This window comes from Lissotriton vulgaris, chromosome 2_1 (genome assembly GCF_964263255.1).
Source record: "Lissotriton vulgaris chromosome 2_1, aLisVul1.2, whole genome shotgun sequence".
NCBI lineage: Eukaryota > Metazoa > Chordata > Amphibia > Caudata > Salamandridae > Lissotriton > Lissotriton vulgaris.
Genome location: NC_141687.1, coordinates 177,670,143 through 177,688,122, shown reverse-complemented (window position 1 = coordinate 177,688,122; position 17,980 = coordinate 177,670,143). Strand labels below are relative to the sequence as shown.

Here is a 17,980-nt window from a genome sequence, read left to right as displayed (position 1 = left end):
GCTGCAGTGGCAGGAGTCTGCCCTCCTCCTTTCTTGGTGCACTCACTAAACCAGTGAGATTTACTTTTACAGTACTGGCACCATCTTTTGGATTGGCCTTCTTTCTTCTTTTGGGGAGCCTGACCCCCACCCTCTTTGGGTTGTTGGGGACCTGTCGAAGACTTCTGGTCATTTTGTTCCCCCTTAGAATCTTTACCCTTCTGGTCTGCTTTCTTCTGACCACCTTGATTCTGGCCCTGGTTCTGTTTAACTCTCGTACGAACCCATCTGTCTGCCTTCTTTCCCAATTCTTGGGGAGAGGTCAGATCCGAGTCGACAAGATGCTGATGCAACAACTGGTTCTGACAATTGTTTAAAATTTGTTCTCTCATCATCAAATTATACAATCCTTTGTAATCAGTAACCTTACTGCCCAGCAACCAGCCCTCAAAAGCCTTAGTGGCACAATCGACAAAGTCAGACCAATCTTGAGACTGCGTTTTCTGGGTATCCCTGAACAGCACCCTGTACTGCTCAGTGGTTAGGCCGAACCCTTCAGCAAGTGTATTTTTCAAGATTTGGTAATCGTTCGCATCCTCCACCCTTGTGGTGAGGAGCTTGTCTCTTCCTTTACCTTCAAAGGAGAGCCACAAGATAGCTGCCCACTGACTCTGGGGAACACCTTGCACAGTGCAGGCCCTCTCCAAAGCAGTAATCCATTTGTGGATGTCGTCCCCTTGCTTAAAGGGGGGCACTATCTTACCAAGGTGTTTCGTATCAAAACTCCTTTCCCTATTGCTAGGTACATTGCTGCCACCAGTGGGGACCACCCCACTTAACTGTTGCTCTCTCGCAAAGGCAAGCCTTTCTTTGGCCAGGGCAAGTTCTTCCCTTTCGATCCTCAGATTAGCTGCCCTTTCCTTAGCTTCGTACACTCTCCGCTGAGGGGACGTCATCCCTCTTTGCGAAGAGTTGTGAGAGCCATTGGTTTGAAGGGATCTGCCAGAGTCTCTTGACAGAGATCTGGCTCGTCCATTCCCAATGTTAAGCTGACCTGATAGTGGCCCCAGGAGTCCCCCAGTACCACTGTCATGTTTGCTTAAGTTGGACCTGCTTAGTCTTCCGACTTCTACCTGTCCCTTATCTGCCTCATCCCCAGAGGGATCCTCATTCTCATCGTCCTCTAACTCGTCAGTCTCCGTGGAGAGGTGGATGAGGTCAGGATCGCCTCTGGTTCCCTCGAGGGGAGGCATGTCTCCTTCTGGATTAGAAGAGCTGGGAAGGGTCTCAGCTTTTCTGGCATCATAAGTCTCCAAGAGACCAATCAGAAAGGACGTGGTGGGGTTAGACCCCTGCTTGATCTTCCTGGAGTGACACACTTGTCTTAACTCCTTGAAGCTCAGCACAGTATATCTCGAAGGGATGACCTGTGGAGGGTCAACTGACACAAGGGGAGACTCAGAGTTTCCTCCTTTGTCCGACATACTGTTTCTAGTGTGGTGTAAGTGATGCACCTACCTACACTATGTGTTTACCTACTGTTCCCTCGCTAAGAGTTGCAGCCAAGGTGTGCTAAGCCTTGAGGAGCTGCAACAGCTGGTTCAGTAGAACTCAGAGTATTCTAAGCTTTAGTTATATGTACTAACAGTACTTATGTGATCTTTCAACAAGATATTCTTAGGATACGTGTGGTAAAACAACAGCAAGCTCAAATCCCAACCGCTGCTCACCAATGTGAGAAGTTGGCCCGATATGCAGCGTTCGCTATTCTAGCGACCGCTATGTATCGTTCCAAACGACCCTTATGATGATTGGTTGTAAGTCAACCTAAAGACCAGCTATCCTAGTAGCGTGGATACGAGCAGTCTCAGGCTAAAGACTCGAGAGGGCGTGTTAAGCCAGCTGTTTACCACACATGTACCCCTTGAACACCAAGTGAAAGGACACCACACAAGTGTTATGAAAATAAACAGGATATTTATTAAGATTCACAACAGCCCTGTACTCTTTATGAGGACAGGGTACTAAGCACAAACCAAATCTCTTATGAAAATACTTCAAGTGCACAATTAAAACAAGTGTCCGAGGACACGGAAAGTTTAAGGTCTCGGGCGGACCCGATAAGGCAAGTCGGAAGCGAGGGACTCGGGACCCTAGAGTAAAGAGGCTATGCAGGCACCGAAATGCCGAGTTACCTAGCCACGAGGGCTGCGGCTGCACAAGTCTTACAGGCGTCGGGGTCTTCGCTGACGAGCCAGGAGCCGGAAGAAAAGGAGTTGCTGGCCGGCGACCAGTGATGAATAGTTCGTAGAGATCCAAGCCTGGATCAGAGATTGATGATACCTGAAAGCAGAGGGGACCAAGTTCGTACTACTAGCCAGTAGTCAGAGGGTACCAGGAGGGCACCGGTTGGCCGTCACCTCGACCAGGTGAGTGGGCGACGCTAGGCTCTGCAGTCTCACGGACCAGGAGGCGTTGTCGGCGACCACGGTGGAGGTGCGAGCTGTCCCACGAAGGATGATGCTGTCGGCGTCGCTGGGCCCAGGATGGGGCAACAAGCCTTGGCAGATCTCAGGGCCACGTGGTGGGCCTAAGATGGCGTCTTGAGTGGACCAGGAGGGTCCGGGGTGCTTCTCGCAAAGATGGAAGCAAGGGGCAGTCTGGAGCAACCAGACCAGCAGTGTTGATTGTCGGGTGTCGTCACAGAAGGGCACAAGCCAGCGGCTAGTGACCAGACAACGTGCTGAGCAGCGAGCAGAAGGGCCCCACGCAGATCGTGGAGATGCTGGGAGACTGCACTTCGGTGCTGGAGCTGCTCAGGGTCGGGGCTTCTCGGACCCCAGAGCACTCACCAGAGAATTGCTTCGATGGTCGTGCTGGTTAAGAGCGTGCAGGTTCTGATGATGGCCGGTCCCTCGAGGTCTCGTCGCACCCACAGATCACAGCTGAGCTGATGACGTGGGTAGAGGTCGGAGGTGCCAGGGAAGCCGGTTCTCGTCGAGCTGGGCAGTCGGATTCCTTGAGGAAGGACTTACAGCAAACCGCAGAGTTCTTAGATGGTGCCCGCTGATGCAGGGTGACTACTCCTTAGTCACAAGGGAGAAATCTTGAGAAGAGTCTCGAATGTCCTTTCGTAGAAAGTAGTTCTTGATTCAAAGATGATCTAATTTGGAAGGGTCCCCGCTCCGGCCTTTATCCTAACGAAAGGGGTGGGTACATGACTAGGTCCTGCCCTAAGGGTGGGACCAGGAAGGGGGGTAGTTACACCCCTCTCCCCTGCCGGACTTTCCCCATGCCAGGGCTGGCGCCCCTGGAACTGGTTCTGACCGGCAGATGCGTAGTGAGCACCGGGGTGCCACTCCGCAGTCACCTTCTCGCAAAAGCCCTACCTACCCAGAATACACAAACCCTGTCTGGGACAGTGCGAACACCGCCCTCGACAGGAAACCCTTTGTCCAAGCGCTCCTCGCTGGAAGGACTCCCAGCAGCAGGAGGTCAGACTCGTGTCTGTGGTGGCAGCATCCATTTTGTGAAGCTGAGGCTTTAGTTAACTTTAACCGGGGTTCACAGTTACGTACATGTCGTGTCCCTCTAGAAGGGCGGAATGCTAACCTCGTCGCCAGAGTTGGTGAGAGGGCAGCATCCCGATTCGTATGACACCTTACTCGACATGCCTTGATAACGCGACACCGGAGTTACCGATATGGTACGCGTTATCATGGAACAGCCATTGGGTCTTGATTCCGCAAGCTGCAACCGGCTCGGCTCGGGCCTGAACGTAGCTCACACGAGCCCACGCACTCTGCCTTCAGGATAGTTAAGGCCTGCCATAGGAGTGACTGATAGGAACTCGGGTGTCCATTGTATGGTTAGATATAGAACTACTATACCTAAAGCGAAGGGTGATTACACGACTTCGCCCCAGCTGTCGTGCAGCCAGTTGTGTCAAATTTAGGAGGCCAGCCAGGGGTGGCATAATACATGCTGCAGCCCCTGGCGGCCCTGGGTACACCTATGCCCTGAGTTACAGGGTCTGATAAGGTGGCCGAGTACCAATTGGTAAATGCACCTAGGGTACATCTCGTAATTTAGAAAGAGAACAGCCAGGCTGTGGGTCTGATTGGCAGGCCCACAGCCAGAGAAAGTCGTAAACCAGTGAAACAAAAGCGAAAAATCTGGGTGATCATAGGATTGCAGACCCTACTCTCCTACAGTGGCCAGGTGAGAGACCTCAATGTGCTGATCATAATATTCCAGATGCCTTAACCCTTTCGCTGCGGCGCCTATTCCGCCGCAGCGCTAACGGGGCGGGGCGGCCGCATGCTGGTGACAGAACCGCTCCTTCACCAGCCGCGGTTGAGCTGTGCTCGTGACGGAGCGATTCCGTCATGGCCCCGCCCGCCTAATAGAACGCGCCGCGCAGGCGCGGCGGCCGGGCCATGACGGAACTGCTCCGTCATCAGCACAGCCCAACCGTAGCTGATGACGGAGCGGTTCCGTCATCTTCATCAGGGGAGGGGTTAATCACGTTGGGTCTTTTCGTCGCAGCTGCTGCTTCCTAAACCGGCTGTTCTCGATGACCAGATAGTGCTCTGCCCTTTTAAGACACTTTCTGAAATACGATTCTAACATATATCGCATTCTCCTTTCTTACCTTCAAGCAGACCTTTGAGTTACGATTTGTTCCTGGCTCTGCTTTGTGCTCACAACGATGGCAACGAGGGCCAGGCATAGCATACCCGAGCGGGTGTTCCCCTCACGAGGATGGCAACCAGGGACAAGCATAGAATACCATAGTAGAGGATCCCCTAGAATACCAGAATTGGTGTTCCCCTCACTCACAAAGATGGAACCCAGGGTCAGACACAGAACACCAGAGAGGGGTGTTCCCATCACAAAGATGGCAACCTGATCCAAGAATAGCTCACCCGAGCGGGTGCTCCCCTCACAAGAATGGCAAACAGGGCTAAGCATAGCTCACCCGAGCGGGTGTTCCCCTACCAAGGATGCAACCAGGACTTAGCATAGAATACCAGAGCGAGTGTCCCCCACACATGGATGGCAACCAGGGCTAATCATAGAATACCAGAGTGGGTGTTCCCTTCACAAAGATGGCAACCAGGGCCAAGCATAGCATACCAGAGCGAGTGTTCCCCTCGCAAGGATAGCAACCAGGGACAAGCATAGAATACCAGAGTAGATGGCACCCTATAATACCAGAGGTGGTGTTCCCCTCACAAAGATGGCACCCAGGGTCAGACACAGAATACCAGAGCAGGTGTTCCCCTCACAAACATGGCAACCAGGTCCAAGCAAAACCTGCCAGAGTGGGTGTTTCTGTCACAAGATGGCAACCAGAGAAAACCATAAAATACCAGAGTAGATGTTCCCTGCACATAGATGGCACCTAGGGTCAGACACAGAATACCAGAGTAGATTTTCCCCACACAAGGATGGCAACCAGGGCCAAGCATAGCTTACCCGAGCAGGTGTTCCCCTCACAAGAATGGCAACCTGGTCCAAGCATAGAATACCAGAGTGGGTGTTCCCCTCACAAGGATGGAAACCAGGGCCAAGCATAGAATACCAGAGCGGGTGTTCTCCTACCAAGAATGGCAACCAGGACTTAGCATAGAATACCAGAGCGAGTATTCCCCTCACATGGATGGCAACCAGGGCTAAGCATAGAACCACCAGAGTGAGTGTTCCCCTCCCACGGATGCCAACCAGGGCCAAGCATAGAATAGCAGATTGGGTGTTCCCCTCACAAACATGGCAACCAGGTCCAAGCAAAACCTACCAGAGCGGGTGTTCCCCTCACAAGGATGGCAACCAGAGAAAACCATAAAATACCAGAGTAGATGTTCCCTGCACACATATGGCACCTAGGGTCAGACACAGAATACCAGAGTAGATTTTCCCCACACAAAGATGGCAACCTGGTCCAAGCGTAAAATACCAGAGTGAGTGTTCCCCTCACAAGGATGGCAACCAGGGCCAAGCATAGATTACCCGAGCAGGTGTTCCCCTCACAAGAATGGCAACAAGGGACAAGCATAGAATACTAGAGTGGATGTTCTTCACACATAGATGGCACCCAGGGTCAGACACAGAATCCCAGAGTGGATTTTCCCTTCACAAAGATGGCAACCTGGTCCAAGCATAGAATACCAGAGTGGGTGTTCCCCTCACAAGGATGGAAACCAGGGCCAAGCATAGAGTACCAGAGCGGGTGTTCCCCTACCAAGGATGGCAACCAGGACTTAGCCTAAATACCAGAGCGAGTGTTCCCCTCGCAAGGATAGCAACCAGGGACAAGCATAGAATACTAGAGTAGATGGCCCCCTATAATACCAGAGGTGGTGTTCACCTCACAAAGATGGCACCCAGGGTCAGACACAGAATATCAGAGCAGGTGTTCCCCTCATAAACATGGCAACCAGGCCAAGCAAAACATACCAGAGCGGGTGTTCCCCTCACAAGGATGGCAACCAGGGACAACCATAAAATATCATAGTAGATGTTTCCTGCACATAGATGGCACCTAGGGTCAGACACAGAATACCAGAGTAGATTTTCCCCACACAAAGATGGCAACCTGGTCCAAGCATAGAATACCAGAGTGGGTGTTCCCCTCACAAGGATGGAAACCAGGGCCAAGCATAGAGTACAAGAGCGGGTGTTCCCCTACCAAGGATGGCAACCAGGACTTAGCCTAGAATACCAGAGCGAGTGTTCCCCTCACATGGATAGCAAACAGGGCTAAGCATAGAACCACCAGAGCGAGCGTTCCCCTCCCACGGATGCCAACCAGGGCCAAGCATAGAATACCAGAGTGGGTGTTCCCCTCACAAAGATGGCAACCAGGACTTAGCCTAGAATACCAGAGCGAGTGTTCCACTCACAGGATGGCAACCAGGGACAAGCATAGAATACCAGAGTAGATGATCCCATAGAGTACCAGAGCGGGTGTTCCCCTCACAAGGATAGCAACCAGGGCTAAGCATAGAATACCAGAGTGGCTGTTCCCCTACCATGGATGGCAACCAGGGCTAAGCATAGAACCACCAGAGCGAGCGTTCCCCTCCCACGGATGCCAACCAGGGCCAAGCATAGAATACCAGAGTGGGTGTTCCCCTCACAAAGATGGCAGCCAGGGCCAAGCATAGCATACCAGAGCGGGTGTTCCCCTCACAGGATGGCAGCCAGGGACAAGCATAGAATACCAGAGTAGATGATCCCATAGAATACCTGAGCGGGTGTTCCCCTCACAAGGATGGCAACCAGGGCTAAGCATAGAATACCAGAGCGAGTGTTCCCCTCACAAGGATGACAACCAGGGCTAAGCATAGAATACCAGAGAGGGTGTTCTCCTCACAAAGATGGCAACGTGGTCGGTAGTATAGAATACCAGAGTGGGTATTCCCCTCGCAAGGATAGCAACCAGGGACAAGCATAGAATACCAGAGTAGATGGCCCCCTATAATACCAGAGGTGGTGTTCACCTCACAAAGATGGCACCCAGGGTCAGACACAGAATATCAGAGCAGGTGTTCCCCTCATAAACATGGCAACCAGGCCAAGCAAAACATACCAGAGCGGGTGTTCCCCTCACAAGGATGGCAACCAGGGACAACCATAAAATATCATAGTAGATGTTTCCTGCACATAGATGGCACCTAGGGCCAGACACAGAATACCAGAGTAGATTTTCCCCACACAAAGATGGCAACCTGGTCCAAGCATAGAATACCAGAGTGGGTGTTCCCCTCACAAGGATGGCAACCAGGGCCAAGCATAGCTTACCCGAGCGGGTGTTCCCCTCACAAGAATGGCAACCAGGGACAAGCATAGAATACTAGAGTGGATATTCCCCCTTACATAGATGGCACCCAGGGTCAGGCACAGAATACCAGAGTGGATTTTCCCCTCACAAAGATGGCAACCTGGTCCAAGCATAGAATATCAGAGTGGGTCTTCCCCTCACACGGATGGCAACCAGGGACAAGCATAGAATACTAGAGTGGGTGTTCCCCGCACATAGATGGCACCCAGGGTCAGACACAGAATACCAGAGTGGATTTTCCCCTCAACAAGATGGCAACCTGGTCCAAGCATAGAATACTAAAGCGGGTGTTACCCTCACAAAGATGGCACACGGGGTCAGACACAGAATCCCAGAGGGGATGTTCCCATCACAAAGATGGCAACCAGAGCCAAGCATGGCATACCCGAGCGGGTGTTCCCCTCACAAGGATAGCAACCAGGGACAAGCATAGAATACCAAATTAGATGAGGCCCTTGAATACCAGAATTGGTGTTCCCCTCACAAAGATGGCAACCAGGGCTAAGCATAGAATACCAGAGCGAGTGTTCTCCTCACAAGGATGGCAACCAGGGCTAATCATAGAACCACCAGAGCGAGTGTTCCCCTCCCACGGATAGCAACCAGGGCCAAGCATGGCATACACAAGCGGGTGTTCTTCTCACAAGGATGGCAACCAGGAACAAGCATGGAATACCAGAGTAAATGATCCCCTTGAATACCAGGATTGGTGTTCCCCCCACAAAGATGGCAACCAGGGCTACACATAGAATACCAGAGCGAGTGTTCTCCTCACAAGGATGGCAACAAGGGCCAAGAATAGAATACAAGAGCTAGTGTTCCCCTCACAAAGACGGAAACCGGGGCCAAGCACAGAATACCAGAGTGGATGTTCGCTTAGAAAACCAGAGCAGGTGTTCCCATCACAAAGATGGCAACCAGAGCCCAGCATAGAATACTGTTCCCCTCACAAAGATGGAAACCGGCGCAAAGCATAGAAAACCACGCTCTGTCCCCTAATCACTCAACCTTTTAACAAATCGTTAGTCACTGCCACCTTTCCTGATGCCTGGAAGCACGCTTTCGTGACCCCCCTTCTGAAGAAAGCGGGATCTGACATTCTCAATCCAGAGAACTATAGACCCATTTCCCAGCTCCCTTACCTCTCTAAATCCCTGGAGAAACTGGTCAATGTATAGCTGACTAGGTACTTAGAAAACAACTCCCTTCTGGATCCCTCCCAGACTGGTTTTAGAGCCAATAACAGCACCGAGGCAACGTTGCTGGCAGTGTCGGACAGTATCAGATCCTCCACCGATCAAGGTGGACCGGTGGCACTGATACTGCTTGACCTGTCAGCGGCGTTTGACACGGTATCCCACAACTGTCTGCTGAACACACTCCGGAGCAAGGGAGTCCAATATACAGCATTGAACTGGATACACTGCTTTCTGAGTAATCGCACCCAGGCAGTTCATATGGGTCAGTTCCACTCAAGGCCCAACCCCATCAGCTGCGGGGTCCCCCAGGGCGCCTCACTGAGCCCCACCCTTTTCAATGTCTATATTTCATCTCTTGAGGACATTGGAAGGAAGTGGGGCATTGGCATCTGCTCTTACGCGGATGATACGCAGCTGATGGTGGCTATGGACGAAGGGCCTGAGATAACCAAAACCAGGCTACATGACTGCCTTTCCGAAATGGCCCAATGGATGCACAACATAAAGTTGAATGCAGGCAAATCGGAGATTAATCTGTTCGGTGGAGCCAAACGCGTGTGGGACGCCACATGGTGGCCACCTTCTTTGGAACTGGCCCCCACTCCTAAGCAACATGCCAGGAACTTGGGAATCATCATGGATGATGCCCTATCCATGAAGGATCACATCCGATCCCTTTGTGGCAAAGGCTTTGCCATACTAAAACTTCTTGCCAGGATATTTCCCTGAATACCCCTGGACTGTAGACACTCAGTCACACAAGCCCTACTGGTCAGTCGCCTCGACTATGGCAATGCACTATTTGAAGGGATGAACAAAGTTATTTTCCTGCCTACAGATTTTGCAAAACGTGGCGGCCAAACTCATTTGCAATAAAGGCAAACGAGACTCGGCATCGGAGTGCTTAAAGAAACTCCATTGGCTCCCGATGCGCCAGAGGGCTGCCTTCAAACTGCTTAGCCATGCCCACAGGGCGTTACATAAAACTGGCCCCACAATTCTTCAAGGGAAGATCGATTTTTATGTTCCCAATAGGAACCTTCGTTCATGTCAATCAGCTCTGGCCAAAACCAAACGCATCTACAAAGTCAGGACAGGCAGTCGTTCCTTTTCTTACCTTGCAGCAAAAAGGTGGAATGACCTGCCTACTGACCTGAGACATACCACAAATTACCTTCAGTTTCGAAAAAAACTGAAAACACACCTCTTCCCTAAATTGTAATCTATGAGCATACGCCATCAGTAGTCCTTTCTGGTATATAGCGCCGTGATATCCCTTGGGATGAGTGTTGCACTCTATAAATACCGCAAATAAATAAAAGCATAGAAAACCAGAATGGGTGTTACCCTCATAAAAATGGCACCCAGGGTCAGACAGAATACCAGAGTGGAAGTTTCCCTCACAAGAATGACAACCAGGGCCAAGCATAGAATACCAGAATGGGTGTACCCTTCACAAGGACGGCCCCCAGAGCAAGCATAGAATACCAGAGCGGGTATTCCCCTCACAAAGATGGCATTCAGGGTCAGACACAGCATACCAGAGTGGATGTTACCCTCACAAGGATGACAACCAGGGCAAAGCATGGAATACCAAAGTGGATGTCCCCTTCAGAAAGATGACAACCAGACCCAATTATAGAATACCAGAGGGGGTGTTCTCCTCACAAGGATATGATGTAGCCTAATCGCTAGGGCGGTTACCTGAAATCTGGAGACCTGTGTTGAGTCTCACTATTGACGCTTAACATCCTTCGATTCTGGGCAATTCACTTAATCTCCCCTTGCCTAACAAAAATTAATGTGTCCTCATGTAACGCAACTGGTGGTCATATAAAGCGCTCTGATAACTGATTTTGGGTCAAGTTCATGCTATATAAATCCCCTCACAAGAATGGCAACAGGCCAAGCATAGAATACCAGAGCGGGTGATCCCCTCACAAGAATGGCAACCAGGCCAAGCAGAGAATACCAGAGTGGGTGTTCCCCTCACAAGGATGGCAACCAGGGACAAGCATAGAATACCAGAGCAGGTATTCCACTCAGAAGGATGGGACTTGTTGGAAAGAGAGGACAAAACAAACATTGCACAGCACGAAGACTCATACTGATGCTGCCATCTCTGTACGACAACCAGGAACTCAGGAAATTGTAGCTATTATGAAAATTCTGAATTGGCTGTATTTAGGCTGCAAAATCGGAGAAACGAAGTTCAGTGGAAGTGACTGCACCAAATAATGGGTCAGATCAGGGCACAAGTCCGGGGTACACGCAGTTACACAGCGTCCACCCACCCTTTTCACAGGGTGGATGCCGTCCCCTCTGCCAAGAAGCTGGGCCCCACAGAAATATGATGAACTTGTCCCGGTGTAATTTTCAGACACCGGCACACATTCAACAGCGCAGCGAGGGGGCTTTTTTTCACCTCGAGCTGGGCCGAAGTTAATGGGCTCTCAGACCTCCTTTTGTTTGAATATCCTGACTGGAGGCGCCCTGGAACCTCACGCTTATATGTAAATGCCATGAAGGGGGAAACAAAGGCACAAAGCTTGTTATCTCTTCACAGGTAAAAGAGAGGCAGCTCTTTAGTCCTTGTATATAATAGGCGCATGCACTGTAAGAATATCAGGTGTGCTGGTCTGTCCCAGTATTTACACAAAAAACAATTTCAATAGCACTATTTTATTTCTTTTATAGCGCTATGCAACCCAATGCAGAGTGTCGAGCTCTTTATGTAACATACACATTAGACATTGACAGTAAATCATGTACATGTGTAAATCAATGTACAGTGAGGGTTACAAGGTTTAGGAGTCACATGTCCTTCATACCTCACTATGGTCTTTGAGAAGGATTACAGTTTATGAACTGCAGGTAACAAAAGGATCTCTGTGTTAAAAGCAGCAACCCACTTTACTACCTACATAAAATAAAAATCTGTCATCTGCTTGTTAGATGTTGTGCTTTGTCGGCAACACATTTACCTTCTCTACTACTTAGTTTCAAATCTGGGACTTTCAAAACAGAGATCTCCCCAGGAAGTGCATTAACCACCAGAGATATCTCACCATTATTACTATTCCCTGAGATTTACTGTACACCTTCACAGCAGATGCCTTAATCCAATCAAATGTTTTAAAATGTAGACTTTGCAACCAATTAGGCATAACAGATCTACAACCATGTTTCTCCTTGTTGCCAATTTCTTTGTGGCAGTGTTAAAAAAATAAAATGTATTCGTGGAGGCCCAAATTTTGCGTTGGGATTGTGCCATTTTTTTGGCACAACCCCAACGCCAATTCGAATTTGTTAAATCTCATTATATGCTTAAATGTACACATGATGTACCTGATAAACAGATGTGTTGGGTCCTAATATCTGACGTCACTTCTTGTGATGTCACTTCCTGTGATGTCACATGCAATGTCACGCATCGAAACCTCATGCGCTGTGATGGCATGTGTCATGATTTCACTTGCATACTGCCTAACCTGGTTAGTCTCACCACTTCTTTTTTAGGTCGAAGGCCTAAAAGGCTGCGCTTGCGCAGTCTTAGGCCGGAGATTTAATGAGTCTGAGTAGCGCCGAAGGTCCCTCCTCCGTGCCCCATCTCTCCTTCATTGGCTGGCTTCCTAAACGGAGGCCAGCCATTGGAGGAGAGATCAGTCACTCCAATGTAGCCCCGTCCTTTTCGGATTTGGGGGCGTCATTTTTGATGTTCTTTAGACAGTGACGTTGTCCGTCACTCAGAACATCTAAACCACGCCCCCAATTCCGAAAAATTCCCGGAGCGCCGGCCGCCATTAAGCTGTTTGTTGTACATGAGGTAGGTCGCATGCTCCCGCTGTCCTCGTTCCCGCCCCGAATCCGAAAGTCGTTGTGGCCGCCGTTTTGTTTTTGCAGTTTTATTCTTCTTTCCATGTTTTGTTTTTGCCGTTTATTTTTCCCGTCCCCCGAGGCTCTCCCGTCCCCCGAGGCTCTCCCGTCCCCCGAGGCTCTCCCGTCCCCCGAGGCTCTCCCGTCCCCCGTGCCTCGTCCCCCAAGGCTCTCCCGTCCCCCGAGGCTCTCTCCCCCCCCCCCGAGTCTCCCCCCCCGCGAGTCTCTCCCCCCCCCCCCGCGAGTCTCTCCCCCCCCCCCCGCGAGTCTCTCCCGTCCCGTACCCCCCCCGCGATTCTCTCCCATCCCGATTCTCAGTTATCTATTTCTGCTGTTTTCCCGCCTCCTTGCTCGGCTTTATGCAGTTTATTGCCTTCCTCCGGCTCCGCTTCCCACTCCTGCTTTCGCCCCCTCTCTCACTGCTAGGCTGTCTGTTTCCTTCGGTCTCTATTTTATCGTGCAATTTTCCCCAGACTGCCGCCCCCTCACTGCTCACCTCATGTGTTAATTATAGACTAGTGTAAAACTCATCCCAGAATCCTCCACTCCCGCCGGACCCCCACCCCCGTCACATCTATCTCGTTTCTTGGCAATAGGCATATCACTCTGTGTTCATTATAGAAGCCGCCGCCTACTAGGTGCTTTGTGGCCGCCATTGCTGCCTAGCCTGCGCCGAGTACGGTGATGCTGCCGCTTTCCACCCACTCTAGAGCCCTTCCTCAGCTCTGACGCGGACACGGGCAGTCAGGTAAGCTTTTTCCTTTCTTTTCAAATGTATTTTTTGTGGGTGGTGGTGTCCTGCGCCTAGCTCGCACAAGTATGTATCCCTAGAGGCGGAGGCGCTACTCTTTCCCCTGTTACTTGTTTACTCTCCCTCCACCTTTCCTCCTGAACTCCCGTCCTCCGCCGTGTCCTCCTCTCTCGGACTCCCCCCTCCCCCCTATTTCTGCTGTTTTCCCGCCTCCTTGCTCGGCTTTATGCAGTTTATTGCCTTCCTCCGGCTCCGCTTCACACTCCTGCTTTCGCCCCCTCTCTCACTGCTGGGCTGTCTGTTTCCTTCGGTCTCTATTTTATCGTGCAATTTTCCCCAGACTGCCGCCCCCTCACTGCTCACCTCGTGTGTTAATTATAGACTAGTGTAAAACTCATCCCAGAATCCTCCACTCCCGCCGGACCCCCACCCCCGTCACAAATATCTCGTTCCTTGGCAATAGGCATATCACTCTGTGTTCATTATAGAAGCCGCCGCCTACTAGGTGAGCTTCGTGGGCCGCACTTGTCTCTTAGAAATGTGAACTGGAGGCCAATATTTGAATGGGCGTCGATCCCGATTTGCCGTATTCTAGAAGTGATTAATTATAGAGAGGTGCGGGTGAGCGAGTGCTGATTGATCTTACGAATAAAGGGGCTCTCTGAGGTTTGTGCTATGGCTTCCTTTGATATGGAGACCAGCTCTCGCCCCATCACCAAAAGCGAAAGCTGCAGAAAGAAGCCAAGTATCGAATGGTCACAGTGACGCATCTCCCCTCCTCGACGACACAGGGTCCCGTTCATTTAGTTGGAAGTAAACAATCACATGGGCACGAAGTCTAATCGCTACCCTCACCACCAGACACTACCCATGAGAATCAAGGGACAGTTCTCCTTTCTCGTGTGAGCAGCGCTACTGCCCCTTTGGGCCCCTTCTAGGCGCACCGGAACCTGAGCAAAGCCTATAGAGTTTGGCGGTCAATTTCCGGGATTTTGGGCGCCGTCTTCCTCTTTCTCGGGCTTTAATTTTTCAACCACAGGACCACATACAATACGTGCAATTTTCCCCAGACTGCCGCCCCCTCACTGCTCACCTCGTGTGTTAATTATAGACTAGTGTAAAACTCATCCCAGAATCCTCCACTCCCGCCGGACCCCCACCCCCGTCACATCTATATCGTTCCTTGGCAATAGGCATATCACTCTGTGTTCATTATAGAAGCCGCCGCCTACTAGGTGAGCTTCGTGGGCCGCACTTGTCTCTTAGAAATGTGAACTGGAGGCCAATATTTGAATGGGCGTCGATCCCGATTTGCCGTATTCTAGAAGTGATTAATTATAGAGAGGTGCGGGTGAGCGAGTGCTGATCGATCTTACGAATAAAGGGGCTCTCTGAGGTTTGTGCTATGGCTTCCTTTGATATGGAGACCAGCTCTCGCCCCATCACCAAAAGCGAAAGCTGCAGAAAGAAGCCAAGTATCGAATGGTCACAGTGACGCATCTCCCCTCCTCGACGACACAGGGTCCCGTTCATTTAGTTGGAAGTAAACAATCACATGGGCACGAAGTCTAATCGCTACCCTCACCACCAGACACTACCCATGAGAATCAAGGGACAGTTCTCCTTTCTCGTGTGAGCAGCGCTACTGCCCCTTTGGGCCCCTTCTAGGCGCACCGGAACCTGAGCAAAGCCTATAGAGTTTGGCGGTCAATTTCCGGGATTTTGGGCGCCGTCTTACTCTTTCTCGGGCTTTAATTTTTCAACCACAGGACCACATACAATACTGCACAATTAAGTGAACATTTCTGCAAAATTCAAATTAACATTTTTGTGTGTCTCCATTCGAATGTTCATTGGCGCTTTGTAAACCAGCTATTGGCAATGTAAATGACAGTGCCATTTATTTCTGATTTAAAAAAAATAAAAAATCATGAGCAATGCCAATAGCTCTACCTTTAATAATGCCGAGACCATTGCATTGTAAATGCTTGTTTAAGGCTTGTGCCCTGGGTCAGATGTTACTAGCGAGGAGATCCAAGCCTGCCCAAAGGTGGGAATTGGACAATAGCTCCATTTCCAAATGTGCTGGCCTCTTTGGTCTCTGAAAGTGGCAAGTTTCAAGTTCACAAATGCAGCGGACATTCCACACATCCACGCCAGCTGAGCCTGACACAAAGGCAGCCAGATTGAGGTCTCACTCGCGCACAACTTTATCTCGCCCCTAGTGAGTGGGGCTGGACCCTGCCATTGAGAGGCATCTCTCATATGTGTGGAAGAGAGCACAGGGTGTCCAAGTGGGGAGCCCTCCAGCAGCCCCCTCTTGTGACTTGAGCAGCCGATCAGCACAAATCAAAATTTGCTATTCCTCCCTGGGAGGATATATTTTCTGAGCTATATCTTCAGTGCATGTATCAATTTTTGTTTTACTTTTACAATTCTATTGACCAATTTACAACATATCTTTGCTGTCGCTTTTAGTGATGCCATTGATGCCAGGGTTGTATGACATCACTTCCTGTGAGGGCATAACATGTGTGAGATATACTGGACAATTTGGGAGCTCTACAAGCACAATGAATCGGTGCCCGCGCCAAGGGCTATGAGAGGGCACCTTTAGCTGTCCCCCAGGCTTTCTGGGATTTTTTATTTCATCTTCAATGGTGCAGTTAGAAGATTTAAAGACAACTGGGCGCAGTGGTGCTGGAACAATTTTCAGAGAGGGAGTGAGGGGGTGCTGCCATCAATGTTACATCACTGAAGTCGAGGGCCTCACAAAAAGTACAATTTGGCAAATGAGCCATATCCATTCAGGAGGAGAGCAATGAGGGTGTAGGATGTAGCGCTTTTTAGAGCAAACTGTTAATATATTGCTAATCAGGGGCAACTGGTATAGGTAAGAGTGGTGGGGCAAGATGGGGGGTGGGTAGTCGAAATACGACGGGCTAGGGAAAATAAGTCATTAAACCATTACCTTGCGCTCGCCGCATTGGCGATGCGGTGAGCGCATGGCAAGTGTTTATTTATTTATTTTATTTTCCCTATCCCGTTGTCTGTCAACTTCCGCCCTCTCTCCGCCCCACCATTCTTACCTGTACCGGCCACACCTGTTACTAATGCTTGTTGTGCTAGAGCACTGTCATTTACAGACAGCACATTTTCTATCGAAAAGCCCACAAAATTTGCCAGAAAAGCAATTGTACTGCTAAACCTATATAGTGTACAAACAACGTGTGGAAATCTGGTTTTTAGCCATTTTTATAATTTGCGAATCACCAAGAAGTGCCTTGAAATGTTTTGATCTTACTAAAATCTTTGTTCCCATCACAATTCATTTGTGGTCTAGGTTCAATCCCAAACCCTTACCCTTCAACACAATGAGATGACAATGCTGTGTCATAATAGACAATTCATAGGAAAGAGTAACAAACAGGTTGTCATTCAATTACAGAACAAAATAACATTTGCACACACGGTTAGAGGTCAAAGTTGGGGTAGAATGTAGGTAAAGATTCTGCCGAAAGAGTAAATACAAAACCCAATCCCCTGAAAGGTGCTGGAGAGGCAGTAGGGGCACGCGGGGTTTGTCGTGGACCCAGCGGGTGCATGCAGGGTTTTAAAGCCGCAGTCTTACTGGCTGGTATTTCTCATCGCCAGACGAGTCGTGATCTGAGAAACAAGGCCTGTTGGTATCCTGGGGAGCATCAAGAGGGTCCTGTTCCTCAGTGCATGTCCAGCTAACACCACTGTCTTCAGGCAGAAAGGCGGGGCCTTCACACTCATTGTCCTGGGATTTGTTGAAGGATGTTGAGGTGTGTTTGACAGAGGGGCATGAAGTAATAAAATAATGGAGATCAAATTGAAGACAAAAACAGCAAACCACGAGACATGATCACAGTAAAGAAAGTTACACATGCACATCATACCCATTCTGCACATCAACAAAGATACAATCAAACAATATTAAAATATTTAACTGAACTCAGTTTATATGCATTACTTTACCTCCCTCTTTGATAATTGTTTATGTACCTATTTTAGTGTTTTTTTATCACAAGGTAAGCTTTCTCTGTGCTGCCATTTCAGAGCACTGTACAAACAATAGGGTGTAGTGGTGGTGGGTATAGTTGGGTAGGTTTGTGATCTGTGAGTTAGCATGGTAATATATTTGCTAGACTACGATCCTTAAAAAGTTGGATATTGGTTATACAGATGCAGAGGACAGTAGTCATTAGTAGAGCTAGTGCGGTGGGGACCTTAAGACAGTAAGTGGGCACGGAGACTGAGTGCGACTGGCATCTTTCGAACGGGCATTATTCGTTGCTATGCCTG

General features: G+C 49.9%; 1 protein-coding gene across 2 annotated transcripts in view; it reads right to left on the bottom strand.

The window, feature by feature from the left end:
- Positions 1-17,980, bottom strand: part of LOC147729785 (septin-4-like) — a 320,572-nt gene that overhangs the window by 170,162 nt on the left and 132,430 nt on the right. The window contains exon 2 of one of the 2 annotated variants that reach the window (XM_086954688.1): positions 17,283-17,435. The exons of the other annotated variant lie outside the window; for it this stretch is intronic. Coding sequence (XP_086810814.1) covers positions 17,283-17,435 — 153 coding nt within the window. The remainder of the gene's footprint in view (positions 1-17,282; positions 17,436-17,980) is intronic. 2 annotated transcript variants of the gene reach the window in all.